Below are 16293 nucleotides of genomic sequence, written 5' to 3' on the forward strand. Positions count from 1 at the left end.
TTAAAACCAGTCCATATAAAAATGCCCAGAAACAGCATAAAATACATACATCAAAAAGCATGAAGAATAAATATTGAATGAGAAATAGCTGAGGTCTGAAATATCTATAGTATGGTGTGTTCTTGGATAATACTGATAAGGATTTTTCTGTAAATTTGAAAAATGGGGCAGGAGAACATTTTCCATATTGTATGAATAATAGCGTGTGTTTACTTCTTTCATTCAGTTTTTGTTCTTGTTTTTGTTAATTATCAAATGAATTTTGTATCAATAATTCTCCTGGCATTTCTATGAAAGTGGCGTTGCTCCTGGGTTGAAGTTGATTTCACATGTTATAGTTTAGGAACTATTCTGTGAGACATCCTGGACCTGTGAAACAGTTACAAGAAGCCACAATTGGCCTCACCTCAGTGCCTTGTGAATGTGCAGTGTATATATGTACCATTGCCTCAATGATATGATATATCTGTTTTGGTTGTTCATTTAAAGAAATAGGTGGACTGATTACATTTCATCCATTTTATGTATATCTACGGGCTCATTTCAAAACAGTACACCAACACTGTTTATATGGTGGATTAGAATATTATGCATTTAATTGTAATTTGTTTTCTCTCAAATCTTAGGTTCCTAAACCAGTAGACTACTCTTCCCAATCATGGTGAGTAACTATAAACAGTGTGTGACATGTTTGTTGGTACTGGGAGATTAAATAAATAGCCCGAGAGAAAAACTGGTATTAATAGCAATCTAATTTGTTGCGGTTTAACCTTTCTGATCTTCTGCAGAAGGCATTTCGTTGAAATGTAGGCAAAAATAATTGAACATATACACTGCCTTACAGCATTTTTGATAGGTGTACCTTGCTTTATGATTTTGAGAGTTTGTTTGCAAGTTTATACACACACAGGGATTGTGTCCCTGTGAAATGATACAATGAAGAAGGGATGGCTAAAGATCCAAAGAAACTCATGCCACGAATGCTTGCGTGCTGGTATCCCCTCCCCTGCCCTCCTACCGGACCACTGTTTGCTCCCACACCCAAGCCCATGAACCCCCAGCCGTTCCGCTGCTTTGTGTACCACAGAATGGGCTGCACCTTATCAATCAATCAATTTATTGAAGGCAACCAAATACAGGTTTTAGCCAATTACATAGATAAAAGTTATACACAGATTATAAAAGCGTGTCATATAAAAAAGAATAGATAAAATGTTATAAAATGTTAAAACATACATGCACATACAACTAAAACCTTACATGTTAAAATATTAAAACATACATGCGCATACAACTAAAACCTTACATCTCAAGGCAGGCCACATGAGTTTGTCTAAGCTGAGCAGCCTTCACAGCAAAATTGGCTGTGTTAAACATTACAAATCTGTCTGTACTGGACAGTAGATATTTGACCTTGTCCATATCACTGAGGGTAGGAATCCCTTGAGAGCTTCTCTAAATATTTTTCCCTAGGTGTTTCCTACAGTTTGCAGTAGCATATAATGTGTGGCATCCTCTACTCATTGGCTGCTACAGATGCATAAGGCGCTGATCTCTGGGTATTTTCTTAAACCTGCCTTCCAAAAAGTTTGATTTCATTGTCTAGCAATGCAAGGCGGTGAATGCCCTACAAAGAGGTGGATTTACATCAGAAAAGTGTTTCTCTATCCTGTGGTGCCATTTTAAAAAAGGGTAGGCATTAGAAAATCTAGATAGACAGCCTCCATATCCTTTTTTGCAAATAGCTCTTGGAGATGCACTTTGATTTTGTGTCTGCTAGAATGAGTTGCAGCAACAAGAAGGGCATCTGGATCAAGCCCATATTTCTGAGTAAAAATTTACTTTTAGCTATCCAGGTGGACAGCCAGGACTGCACCTTATAGTTTCCATTGGTGGATGAGAGAGGAAAAGGAGGGATAGATGGTTCTGCACACCTCCCTGATTACTTTTCTTTTTAGTACAGCAACTCCTCCCTCTCCCCATCATGTTGTAGCACAAACCCTTTGTGAAACTTGCGAAACAGCTTGTGGGCAAAGGCATGGGTTACAGTTCACTTGAAGCGCCACTGCAAAGCCTCTTTAGCTCATGTCCATTAGGAAGGCAAGCATGGTTAATATGATTCACACTTTGTTGCAGGTATGCAGGAACGATGGAAAGGTTGCAAGCAGAGACTGAACTTATCAACCGGGTAAATAGCACTTACTTAGTGCGGTATAGGACTAAAGAGTCGGGAGAATATGCCATTAGCATTAAGTAAGTGAAATATTATTCCCCGCCCCCCTGCGAGTACATTTCTTCTTTTCATTATTGTTGCAGTTGATAGGTGAATGTATGTAACCAATATGAAAAAAATCTGACTGTCACTTTCACTTACAGTTGGGTACAATTTATTCCCTCTATTGAAATGAAATGAAATGTTTATGAAAATCCTGATGGTTTGAAAAGTAGTTTTGGCCTGTTTGTACCGCTTGTAACCTTTCTTGACTAAAGTGTTCCTAATTCAGCAGTGGTAGTCGATAGAAATATACTTTTTTTGCTCATGAATCAGCCCTGCTGTGTGTAAAGGGCTGCTGTGGAGGCAGAATAGCTCTTTTATCCAGCCACCCTGCTTCCGTGTAGAGAGGAGATCCCAACCCAGGGTTGTACATCTTCAGCAGTACCCTCTGCATCCTTTTCTTAATTCACAAGACCTCAGACCTCCTCCTTCCTATTCTGTTAGTAATCTGTTCAATGGGGAAGGTGCACTAATTGACCTATGGCTTTGGGCACAAATGACTTTATGCTAGTTAGCATCGGGTGATTTAGTGGTCCCATTTGCATCTTAACTAGAAAATTGTTTAGAATTGATTTGACTACTAAGTGGAGTCAAACAGAATATTGCCCTTGAATTGAATTGAATATGAGTGGGAACAAGCTTAAAGTGTCTAAAGAATATAATTTATTTTTTAAAAAATAAAGGTGCTGGTCTGTTCTGCCAACTTGAATGCAAGCAGTATTATGGGATCCCATAATTAGTTTGTGCTAGAAGGCCCTTTCTAAAATCTGAATTGAGAGTGTGTCTTTATCCAGGCCCTAATAAATGTGTTTTGTTAATTAGGTGTCAACGGTGTATTGGCATGGATATACATTTTGTCTTACAAATTTATTTGTGTAGTGGTGGGGCATGCCCTTAAGTAATTATTGATCTTTGCTGATTAAAAACACATTTATATTCATAAGTTATTCATTGCCCATAGGTACAATAATGAAGTGAAGCACATCAGGATTTTCACAAGAGAATGCTTTTTTCACATTGCAGAAAACAGGAAATTTAGAAGTTTACTGGTAAGCATAAGTTTTAATTTTTCCCTTCCCCCAAGAAACCCTCTCCCCCACAAAAACACTTATCTAACTTCATCTTACCAAACTTCTAAGTTCTTCTTATTGAAGACTGATTTACTGGTTTGACAATGGAACCAGTTACCTAGGGAGGTTGTGGGCTCTCCCACACTAGAGGCATTCAAGAGGCAGCTGGACAACCATCTGTCAGGGATGCTTTAGGATGGATTCCTGCATTGAGCAGGGGGTTGGGCTCGATGGCCTTGTAGGCCCCTTCCAACTCTACTATTCTATGATTCTATGATTCTATGGATCTTTAGGAGAAATATCATTGCTAGATTGGTCTGTATTTCTTACCACTATTAAACATGACAAATGCTCATACTCAAGTTGGCTTCAATGAATTTGTTAGCTTTTAAGACACGTTAACCACTGTTTGTGTTCACAATCATAGGGATTGATGAGGTGATTAAGATGGGGAATCAGTTTCTCAACTGGGGAAGAAGCGGGATGAAACAGCTGTTAAGTTGCCAAATATCAAACAGAAAAACTACCTAAGGGCAGCTGTATTCAAAAAGATTGTGTCCTTTATTACAACACATATGAGGTCATCAAGCAGCATGCCTGAGAATGTGTTAGAGATAAACAGATTCCAGCTGCCTCGGTTTATTTATATAGCTTATATCCCTTGAAAAAGAGTCACCCTCAAAACACGTTAGGAATAAATTATATGATCTTTCTTTATGCTGTTTGTTTTTCTTGGAATTGTCTCAGTACCAACTTTCCGTAGTTTTTGGTATTGAAAATGAGCACACACATTGACTTTGTCCTTGTATTTTCATTGGTGTAACAAAACACAAAGTTATACCAGTGAAAATACAAGCAAACACTTAGTCATGTATCTCCAGGTCATCCATCCTACAATTAGATGATGAGAATTACTGTGTTCCGTAATCTGCCCAGTGAAGCATTTTTGGCTCTCCATGTTCTCTTGCCCCCTTTGTGATTCTCTGTTTTCCTATCACTGTTGTTGCAGCTTAGGCTATAGTTTAAATGCATTCGGAACACAGATACTTCAGAATTCAGCATGGATGCTGAATGTTCCTTATCTAATATACAGTGTAATGTGCAATTAAAAAAGCTTACATTAAATCCGCATGATGGGGGATTTGCCTTAGGTTTTGTTTTTGTTTTTGTCTTTTCTGGGCTCCCCATACACTGATCAGTTATAGGGCAGCAGTCAGTGAGTGCCCTCAGCCAGTCTCTGAATCTGCTGTAGGGGTTGCAAGTGAAGCCCCCATGATATGTTTCAGGTGAAGAGGTTGGCTGGATACATGGCTGGGTCTTGGTTTGTACTTGGGAGGTAATGTACCTGCAGGGTTGTTCATTTCAGGGTAGGCATTTGAGGGGACACTGCTAAATTTTAAATTTTGTATACTTTTTAATGTTCACTGTTTTTAACTTTTGTAAACCGCCCAGAGAGCTTCGGCTATGGGGCGGCATATAAATTTAATAAATAAATAAATAAATCCGCAGAGATCTTTTGCTGACTTGTCCAATCCTGCCAAATTAACGTTTTTGGCTACCCAAGTTTGGAAATAAAATACAGGTGGTTTACTTCCTCCCCCCAGTGTGGAAATAATAATAATAATAATAATAATAATAATAATAATAATAATAATAATAATATACACCCCTACCCTTCCTCATATAGTTCAAAGCAACTTACAAAAATAGTAAAACACAACACAATAAATACCACAGTTTATGATGGGACCAAACAACAATAAAAGCCAGTAGTAGAATAGTTGATGAGCAATTGCAGTAAGAAGTAGCTGTCACCTTCTCAGATATACCCATGTTTGGGCATTCCCCCTTATGTATTTCCCCATCGTGTGAGGAGGGAGAGTAGGAATGTGCTTTTTGGGCCCTTCTCCATCTGTTGTGTTCCTGTTGGCCCAGCCCTTCAAATGTCTACATATTGGGACTGAACCTCTTTGGAAGGGAGGCTGCTGTACCCATGTAGGGTCCCCACATGATTTAGAACTCTGATCTTCCATCACTCCAGATGTTAACCCCCAACCCACAGAGGGCTGCAGAGCCATCTGTCAGGAATATGACAGATGAACGCATCCTCCCCTCGTGCAATGGGGAATGCGTGACGAGGAATGTGGAATAGGGCTTCTATCTTTTGCTGTTTGATGATGGGAACAAAGGGTGGGGGGTCAACAAATTACACTTTCCTGCTCTGTTTCTGAATTTGCTTGCTTTATGGCACAATTCTATTGGATCTGCCCTTGATACTCATAAGCCTTGTATAGCTGGTATTCCTGCACTGCAGTTTAGGCTGGGGAGGGCTGAGGATACAGTGTAAGCCGTCCCCTCCCTTCCCCGTCCCCTGGCATGCCCCCTTTCCCTCCTCTCTGAGCTTTCATTTGTGAGCTCATAGCAGCAGTTGGTGCAGTTCTCTGATGAATTAGCAGTTTACAGAAAATAAAATGCCTTATGCTTTCAGTATGGGAAGCAAAATGCAGCCCATACTGAAATAATTAGTATTATAATAATTATAATAATTATTATTATAAATAATAATTAGGTTTGAAATAATTAAATGATTTGCTTTTGCTTTGATCTTTGTACCTATTTCTTAACGTTTAACCTGTGTGGGGGCTCCTTTTGGATTTGTTTATATAATCAGGATACGGAGAAACAGATACTATAGTCTGAATGCTTGTAGAAGGGATTTCAGGAGTTTTGTAAAATCTGTATCTTGCACGCTTGCCAGATCCCTGTATCTCTATGGCATTGGTACTAACCCTGTTGCCATTTACATGATCACATGTTCTAGGTGGAACCATAATAGTACCAGGAGTTGTTTACCTCCAAAACTATTCTCTAATATGTAAAGAAATGGGGGGCAGTATTCAACGGGGCACTTCTGCCCCTGCCGATTCCCTTCTGCCCTGCCAATTCTGATGTGCAAGCAGCCCCTGCCACTTGCGCAATGGTGATATAGTGCTTCTGGCGAATGAATGGAAACACTCATTTCCAGAAAGGGGCAGGTCAGTGGAGCTCACATAAGGGAGTTCCGTTGACCTGTCCTGATCCATAACAAGAATTTCTGCTTGTTTCAGGGCTTCCTCTAGAAAGTGCTAAATTTCTGTTGTGTAAGCGATGGGGTCCAGCTTGTGCAGCAGAATTGGCAGGACCTACCTCTTGTGAAAGGAAATCGGTGGGGTGGATTATGTGGGAGCATAAATGCTCCATTGGATACTTCCCGAGGAGTTGAAATAAACATCCCAGGATAAAGTAATTCCATATTTAATGATTATGAAAGTTGTGATGAAGGAACTTCTTGATCCGATTCTGGTTTTGATATCTTTAATGTTGTGATAAGTGGAATATGTTATTTCTTCTGTAACTCAGCTGAAGAAGCTTAACTCAAATCAAGCATCCTTTATCAATCCATAAAAGTAGTTGCCAAGGGCGTCATGGTGACTACCCCTCCTGTTTGGCGAGTGTTCAGTTTCTCCTCTCTGACTCAAGTGAAATTACTTGATAACATGAGGCAGAGAAGGATTTTGCATGTCAAAAATCTGTTTTTAGCATGAATTCTGAATACAAAATAAGCCTCCGTGGGCAGAAGTGGGCTCATTTGAGTTCTTGTATCTCTTAGTTTTTCATAATCAAAAGTGTTTGGAGTATAAGAGTGAAGTGTGCTTCCAACTAAATCAGAAAAAGCAGTAACAGTGTCTTGGCTCCAGAAGCTTGGAAAATGCTGACACATGGACTACCATGTTTAGAGCTAGAAAATGATAGCATTCCCAGAACTCAAGACAAATACCATCTGAAAATGCCTTAAAATTTTTATTTATTGCATGTTTTTGTCCTGCCCTTCCTTCCAAGAAATTCAGGGCAGCTTATATCCTGCCCAGAGTCACCTAATTAGCTTCATGGCTGAGTGGGGATTTAAGCCTAGATTTCCTGATCTTAGTCCAACACTCTAACAAATCCATGACACCAGCCCTCAAAGAAGAATTTAGGATCTGTATTCGAGAGCTATTGCTCCTGTTGCTTGTGAACACAAAGATATACTTTTAAGAGTCACAACTGTTTCTGCTCTTGCATGATGATGGAATGGTAATAAATTATAATGAACACATCTGTCTTGGAGGGAACACATTCAGACTGCAGTTATTTCTTTCACATTGAAGCCCTGATTGCATCACCAGCCAGGTGCATTTTAGTTTCATCATCACATTTGATTTTGAATGCATCTTCTGACATAGGTGCGGCTCTTGAAAGTGCATGGTATGTCTTACAAAGATAACAGGAGAAGCTGCCTTGACTTGCTTTTAATGTCATAGTATAACAAGAAATACAAACAATTTCTTCTTATCAACGCAGAATTTCTTATCATCCACTTAGAGAGCCAGCCACTGTTGTTTGCAAGGGTCATGCTATTATCTGATGTCTTTGTGCTTTGAAACTATCATGTGTACTTTGAAACGAACAAACTGGACAGACTGGACAGAAGAGATGGTGACTGGTTCACAGATTTCTGATCTGCTCTTCTAGAAGCATTTGAAAAGCAAATACTTAAATTGCAGTTCTAAAAGAGGCAGATAATCCTTTGACAAGGGGAACTAGAGCTGCATTTGTCACAGAAATTTGCCCCCTGATTTCTGAATCAGGAATGGATAAATAATAGTATCTGATACTGTTATCACCTTGTCTAGTAAAAAATTGCACCAGGGTGAGCTTTTGCACTATTTACTTTTGTACTTCTCTAGATGATTGCAGTCTGTAGGAAATATCCTGTTGCACACTGTAGAGATAAAGTAAAACATGAATGGTGTTGTGACAACTTCAGTGTTTGAGGGGAAAACCAAAGTAAAAGGTAGAATCCCTATAGATCATGTATTCACACGCAATGGAGGACCAGTGATTCAAAACTGGAGCCATGATTAAACCAAAGCTAAACATTTTAAGTCTCATTGATTCCAACAAGCGTGTTCAGCATGTGCTTGAATCTCCCTCACTGGTAATCAATGGGATTTAAGTGTTTGTCTTTAACTGGATTGTGATCATTGTTTGGAGATTAGAGATTCAAGGGTATATTCAAAGCTGTGGTTTATTTTATTTATTTATTTTGCTTAAATCATTTGTAATATGAATGCATATAGTTGTCACCTTAAAGAAGATACTAACTTCAGATACTAGCATATGAGAGGCTCAAAGGTGATTAGTAGTTTCTGTCAGCTCAATTTGGAATTGGTTCAGAACCTATGAGCTCTCTTGGTGCGTGGCTTGAATGCTCAAAAAAACTTTGTCCCTTTTCTGAGAGTTCTAGCACAGCTTGTAATGTACTGGTTGTGCCCTGTGCATGCATATTATTGTATTCTTCCTTAAAATTCAGCTGTCTTCCCAAAAAAAACAACTGGAATAGGAGAGGGATTTAGACTGGAATAGCAGAGAACGACTGGTAATAGATGTATCATTCTATTGCCAGTCCTTTTCACTTTCACATGTGTTTCCCTCATAAACATGTGTTCCATCCCATTTCTGAATTAATCTGTGGTTTAAAAAAAGATCCACAAGAAAATGTGCGTTTAAATAACAATTTAAATACCTATTTCTTATAAAAAATATGCATTTCTAAAATTTACCTACCCAGACTCAAACCATGTGAGCAAAATACTTCACATTAGCCTGAAACCAGAAAGGAGTAATTATACAGGCAGTGATAACAACACTGGGGCAAGTATATATATGTAAGGCCCAAAGGCATAATTCTCCCAAATAGCAGATGAGGTAATAAACCTGTATTGGGATTAATGTCCCTGTGAAGATGGTGAATACTTCCCTGTGAATAAAAATGTAGATGTCAGGAGCAATAATTCTTTCCCATGGCATGATAGATTTTTTTTTATCTGCATGATTAATTTTTACATGTGAAAACTGTTCCCCTGTAAACAGAATGTTTTATCATCTGCTGTTTGTGAGAACTAGGCTAGTCTCAGATGTGTAAATGTTTTTAGATATCATTTCTTATTGTAAGCTGCCTTGAGCAGTTTTGGGTGAAAGGTGGGATATAAAATGCATTAATTTCTGAATGTATGAACATGCAATATTGCCCATGTGTGTATTCAACCTACACCATTTATGAGGCTGATCTGCCTGTCTCTTGTGAAGGGAGATGCCTTCTATCTTACAAACGTCATCAGTAACAAGCAAAAGAAGTGCCATTGTTGTTTTAGTAGTCCATCCCCATGTTTTAGTAGTCCATCCCCATGTTTTAGTAGTCCATCCCCATGTTTGAGTAGTCCATCCCCTTGTTTGAGTAGTCCATCCCCATGTTTTAGTAGTCCATCCCCATGTTTTAGTAGTCCATCCCCATGTTTTAGTAGTCCATCCCCATGTTTTAGTAGTCCATCCCCATGTGCAAAGAAATTAGTGTACCAGTTTTCATAAAGCTGCATTAAATTTTGTGTGCCCAAACACTGGAGGATGATAGCACACACTGAAATTCTAATCTCTCTTTTCTATGTTCTTGAAGGAACTTGTGGAGCATTACAAGCGTCACTCTCTCAAAGAAGGCTTCAGAAGTTTGGATACAACTCTCCAGTACCCCTACAAGGAATGGGAAAATTCGCTGGACCAAAGGAGTAACAGAGCAAGTAGCAACTGTGAGTATTACCATTTGCTGTCATTTCAATAACAAAGGAACAGCAATAGGTTAAAAACATCTTCATTTTACATTTCTGACATATAACCAATTAATATGTTAATGCATTTAGCTAGATTTTTCTGAAGCTAAGCAGAGTCAAGATCTGCTGACAGGTTTATGAACAGGTCTAGTTAGACTTCCTGACTGCCTGTCCTTAAATCAAATTGCCGTTCAAATATCTATTAAAAATGTAAGTGAGCGATTGATTTGTAAACAGGAATTTTGCATTGGCTGTGCTGTTTTTGGCTACATGAATTAATAAACATGTAGTTCTAATCTTGCATTTGACATTTAAATGAATTATTTGTGTGATTTAAAACCACAAAGTATAAAGCAGTATTTTTGTGAGGGGGATTAAGTTCATAGTGATTCCCTCTACAATGTTGCTTGTTTATGTTTCCAAACAGGATTTTTTGGGGGGTGGGGGTAGGCCTTTCTAGGTATTCAGAATTATAGAATAATAGAGTTGGAAGGGGCCTATAAGGCCATCGAATCCAACCCTCTGCTCATTGCAGGAATCCACCTTAAAGCATACCTGACAGATGGCTGTCCAGCTGCCTCTTGAATAACTCCAGTGTGGGAGAGCCCACAACCTCCCTAGGTAACTGGTTCCATTGTCATACTGCTCTAACAGTCAGGAAGTTTTTCCTGCTGTCCAGCCGCAATCTGGTTGAATGCCATTGCATGTAAAAAGAACATCAGGAAAAGGCTTGCGGGATGCAGCAAACACACATCAATAAACATAGCAAGGGAAAAGTTTGCTAGCGGAGGGGAACGCACTGGATGTCTAATTACAGCTGTGCATGGAGTGGGTAATATTCTTTAATACCTATGTATAGACTGAATATGATTGTTGCATACATATGCATACACACACACCTATCCTGCCCCAAAGTCACGCCTTCCTTGCAACTTACTCAGAAATTGACGTTGTATATAAAATGCATCTTTTTAACATAGTGTGGAAGTGTCCATTGATAAATAGCGCCCATCGCTAAATAGAAGCACATTGGAAGATTGCCAGACGATACATAGATTTTTTTAATCTTCTGCAAAAAACAACAGTGCAGAGTCTGAAATATGGTGGAGTTACATTACGCTCAGTATCTGAGAAGGCATGGGAAATGCTAATAGTTTTGATAACAAAAACTTCCAAGACAGCCCAGTCTGGTTGCTGATATCTCTGGTTTTGACTAGCCCATCACTTGTGTTATAGAGTTTCATCTCTTCGATTATGCTTTATTTCCCAACAACACTTATCTTCTTATTTAGAAAAAACTTAGAAAATCAAGCTTGTAGGGAAAGATTTAGCATGTTTACCCACATGGAGGCTTAAGGCAGATGTTTCTTTCATCACTTTGTGATGTGATTGTAAAAACCAGCATTGCCCAGAATTGCCCATTTGCATTACACCTCAGCAATCACTTCCACATTAAACAATGATCAGAGGTTATCATTGTTTGAGGCTTGAATATGAAAGCCTCACATATGAAAACACTCTTACGCCTCAATTCTATGTATGGTTACAGAAAGTGGAACTTAATTCCAAGAAGCACAACCTTTACTGGAAAAAAAAATCCCTTTGTATTTTGTTCTTCATTCCCTCTATTTGGTGGTTTTTCTATTAAGCAATCTAGTTTTTTGTTCCTGAGGTTTTTTTCTGACTCACATTCTTCCAGTGCTTCACTTCAGTTTTCAATTGATGCATATGCTCTTTCTTCTTCTCTTTATAAATTCCCTCTTCTTTCTCTTGCATTACTTGGCTTCATAGAGTTAAATGTACAGCTTCCTTGCATTACATTGTCTTGTATTTTATTTTTTCACTCTGGTGATTCTTGGGTATGAGCAGACAGAAATATCATGCACACACACTCATCATAAGAGTAATAAATACAACTAACGTTAAGATCTTGTCCTGTGGCTTTGCAGAGGCACAGCAAATAAATATGCGGATTGATGCAACAAGAATCAGGTTGCTAAATAGTTCAGCTGCAGACATTGGACACCAACTGTGACTTTTGTCTCTTCTCTTCTCCCCACCCTCGGTAGTCAAACGCATGTTGCTTTATAACACAAACAGGTGGCTATGAGTGTGTTGTCAGGAGATTAAAAGCCACAGTAAGACCATGGAGCTTGCAGAATTATAGCCTTTCACAAGAGTCCCCAGAAGTGTGAGCTTGCCCTAAACCAGCATCTCATTTATTAACGCAATATAATTTTATTTTATTTTATTTTAAGTATCATTCCTGAGATAACTTTAGTGCCATTTCCCTGCTGCTATTCAAGAATTCATAAGGTGGCTGATCAATAAACTTTCAATAGACTTGTTCTTTCTACAATAGACTTGTTCTTTCTACAAGGCTAGGCAAAATAAAGCTTCATTTACTGCAGAATCCTGTACATGTCTACTATGAAGTAACCCTCGCTGAGTTCAAAGAGAATTATTCCCAGATTATGTGTTTATAAGATAGCAGCCTTAGTTGATCACTTCACTTCATTTCAGAAAACTATCCAGTGGCTCTATTTTTACACTTATGTCCCTCAGATTTGTTGAAAACAAGTTTTCACTAGTATGTCCTTTAAGAAGTTAGGCAAAATCTAAGGCCTGATGCAAATGCAACAATAAAGCTATGATTTGTTTAGAGAATTAGCCACACCGTGCTTCAGGCTTGCATGCTTCCTCTGCCTCCCCCTTGTGTGTAAGGGAAAGAGAGGAGATTAGAAGCTTCTGCTTCTAGTTTGCAGCAAAGTGCAGTTTGCATTCAGAGCTGAATGCAGTTTTCAAACCACAATCTGAAACCATGATTTAACCACAGTTTGAACCTGGTTTCATTTGGACCGAGCCTCGTGTGGCGCAGAGCGGTAAAGCAGCAGTTTCTGCAGCTGAAACTCTCCCCACGGCCTGAGTTTGATCCCAGTGGAAGCTGGTTTCAGGCAGCTGGCTCGGGTCGACTCAGCCTTCCATCCTCCCGAGGTCGGTAAAATGAGTACCCAGTTAGCTGGAGGAAAGGTAATAACGGCCGGGGAAGGCAACGGCAAACCACCCCGCCATAAGGCCTGCCAAGAAAACGTCAGCGAAAGCTGGCGTCCCTCCAAGAGTCAGTAGTGACTCAGTACTTGCACGAGGGGTTCCTTTCCCTTTCCCTTCATTTGGACCAGCCTTTCCCAAGCTGCTGCCCTCCAGAGGTGTTGGACTTCAACTCCCATAATTTCCAGCCCATGTTGGAGGGCACCTTGTTTATTTTATTTATTAATTAATTAATTACATTTCTATACCGCCCAATAACTGGAGCTCTCTGGGTGGTTCACAAAAATTAAAATATTCAAAGTATAAAACAACAGTATAAAACCACAATATAAAATACAATATAAAAGCTCAACCAGATAAAAACAGCAGCAATGCAAAATTACAAATTTAAAACACCAAGTTAAATTTTATTTATAGACTGTTAAAATGCTGGGAGAATAAAAAGGTCTTCACATGGCGTCTAAAAGCATATAATGTAGGTGCCAAGCGAACCTCCTTAGGGAGCTCATTCCACAGCTGTGGTGCCACAGCAGAGAAGGCCCTCCTCCTGGTAGCCACCTGCCTCACTGCCTTTGGCAGGGGCTCTCCGAGAAGGACCCCTGAGGATGACCTTAGGGTCTGGGCAGGTACATATGGGAGGAGGTGTTCCTTCAGATAGCCTGGCCCCAAGCCGTTTAGGGCTTTAAATGTTAATACCAGCACTTTGTTGGGGAAGACTGATTTAGATACTAGTCTGTAATCAAGCTATGGTTTGCAAAAGGCCTAGCTTTCTGCATCCAGATAAAACAGGAACCAGTTGTTTTGTGCAAACTAGAAGCAAATGCTTGGGGAGGGGAGGAAAAGGGACCATATGAGCCTAAGGTCCACTGCAGTTCATTTTCATAACAAAATAGCCTTCCCTAACCTGGTGTCTTCCAGATCTCTTGGACTGCAACTCCCATAATTCCTTGCCTGTATAGCCAATAGCCATGCAGGTTGCGAATTATGGGAGTTGCACCAACACATCTGGAGGGTATAAGGTTGGGAAAGGCTGCTATAGAGCTTTGACTATTGGATAGTATAGAAATGCAATAAATATATAAAAAAATAAATAAAAATATATAAAAAAAATAATTTGTTAATGTCTGAACTTGGCCTAGGTGTCCACAACTTTACATAATTTTGTCCATAATTTGAATGGAATTATTATCCCATTCTGATTACATGCTACATGTTGTCATAAATGTTAGATCTTGGATTGGTTCTGCCCATACAACATCTCACCGTGATAACTGATTCCTTCTTTACGCTTTATGAATAGTTTCTTGAAAGGTTCCACTATTTTATTTAGTCATTATCCCATCTTAATAATAAAAAAGCTGTGTTAAAGTGATTTCTAAAAGTCCACGTACTAGTTGAGGTACTTACTATCAGCTTTACCCATATCCATGTGGTTCAGACACTTCACATCCAGAAGAATTCTGTTGACTTGTCGTCTTCATATCACACTTACCTTTCTCTGATAAGCTTCAGCAAGGCTAAGAAAATGTGACCCAAAGGCACTTTTAAGAAGCCCTACTGAAATCTGATTGAAGGTAAAGTGGTTTATAGATCACAACTGCAATAATTAAAGGCTAGATTAAGGCTGTATGAGACCCATTTTCTTGACCTTGCTTGTGGAAAATGGGAGTCGGTGACTTGCCCAGACTTGTCAGTGAAAATCTGTAGGTGAATGAAGATTTGAACATTTATCTTTCCAAGTCCCAGGCTATCACCCTCTCAGATCAACCTTCACTTTCTTATTTCTTCATCTTATATCTCTGTATAAAAGGTTTAAAAAGAAAGAAGAGGGTATGACCTGATACACTTCCTTTACCTCACACGGAGAGATGGAGTTGGCCAAAAGTTTACTAAGAGGGACAGTCCCAACCCAACCCAAAAACAATTTTGCTGTACATAATTTAAAAGAGAAATCTATCTTCCTGGTCTTCCTTTTAATCCTACTAGTCCCGCAGTCTTGCTCAGTTGTAAATACAATGGAAGTAATTATCAAACTGAACTGGAAGATTGTTGGCTCTTGGTTACTTATTCCTATTCAAAATCTAGTTGAGCTCATAAACATGTTGGTTTCATTATAATGACCCTGTGGAATCAGGGGAAAACAGAGTGAGCGATTATTTGTGGATCTGCAGCTCTGATGTTGGTGTTGGTTTATTCTGTGCCACACTACTTGTTGATTTGGGGGATGAACATAGAGTACCTTTTGCTGCACTGGAAGCATCAGGAAAGTCAAGTGGTATAATTGTAAGTTCTCACCCCTCCCACCCCCCAAGTGAGATAGCAGTATATGGAAGATAGATGGTTGAATGGGAATTTTGGACAATCCTATCTCTGCCTAACAGTGTGTACGGCCCACATATGTAGCCTCTTTGTTCCTCCATTTGTGACACAAGCAATCAAATCAGGAAGCCTCTAATTAACTGAGGTTTCCTGTTTCATCCGAACTGGGAAACTATGGCTACCAGCTTTGGAACAAGCCAAGATATTAAAACAACCACAGATCGTGGTGTAATATCCTTTCATGTTCTGAAACTAGTAACCATAGTTTCCCAGTTCAGATGAAACTGGAGTCTGTGGTTAATTCTGGGCTTCCTGGTTTAATCACAGCTTTTGTAAAGTGAGGAACAAAGGAGCTGCATGCAAGGGCAAAGCCCTGCTCTTATCTCAGTTTATTAAACCAAGATATGATAATCTAAACTGGCTCATAGTCTCAAAGGAGAGAGAGAAAAGTACATATTATGTTCCTTTCTGCATTGAAAAGATCTCCCTCGTTGCACTGCTGTGATGGGAGAAGCAGCACTTATTAAACATCACTTATTAAACATCTCCTACTGTGGAGCTGTGAAGTGCATAGGTGTCCTCTTTGATTTAGAAGATGGCAGCATTTAGGTGGCTCGATGCATTCAGTCATGGGTCCATTTTCTTTCTGCAAAAGAGAAATCTGTGGTGTTCTCTCCACAGTATAAAATGGTGCATGTGCAAAAGAAGATGCTATGTCAACTTCTAGCCTCTCTCTTTAGCTCCCAGCAAAATCCACAGGACATGCATTTTGATGGCGTGTCATACAGAGAAGAGTGGCTGAAAACAGGCCATGCAATCATCCTTTGTATCTACATCTCTTTGAGGGTGTAGAGCACCACACAGAGGGGAAATCAGCCCAAAACTTTGGCCGTGTTCA

General features: G+C 39.4%; 1 protein-coding gene across 2 annotated transcripts in view; it reads left to right on the forward strand.

Moving 5' to 3' along the window:
* Window positions 1–16293, forward strand: part of VAV3 (vav guanine nucleotide exchange factor 3) — a 194753-nt gene that overhangs the window by 161853 nt on the left and 16607 nt on the right. For both annotated transcript variants that reach the window (XM_063135512.1, XM_063135520.1), the window contains 4 exons: window positions 627–661; window positions 2137–2253; window positions 3237–3324; window positions 9878–10007. In XM_063135512.1, coding sequence (XP_062991582.1) covers window positions 627–661; window positions 2137–2253; window positions 3237–3324; window positions 9878–10007 — 370 coding nt within the window. The remainder of the gene's footprint in view (window positions 1–626; window positions 662–2136; window positions 2254–3236; window positions 3325–9877; window positions 10008–16293) is intronic.

This window comes from Elgaria multicarinata, chromosome 1 (genome assembly GCF_023053635.1).
Source record: "Elgaria multicarinata webbii isolate HBS135686 ecotype San Diego chromosome 1, rElgMul1.1.pri, whole genome shotgun sequence".
NCBI lineage: Eukaryota > Metazoa > Chordata > Lepidosauria > Squamata > Anguidae > Elgaria > Elgaria multicarinata.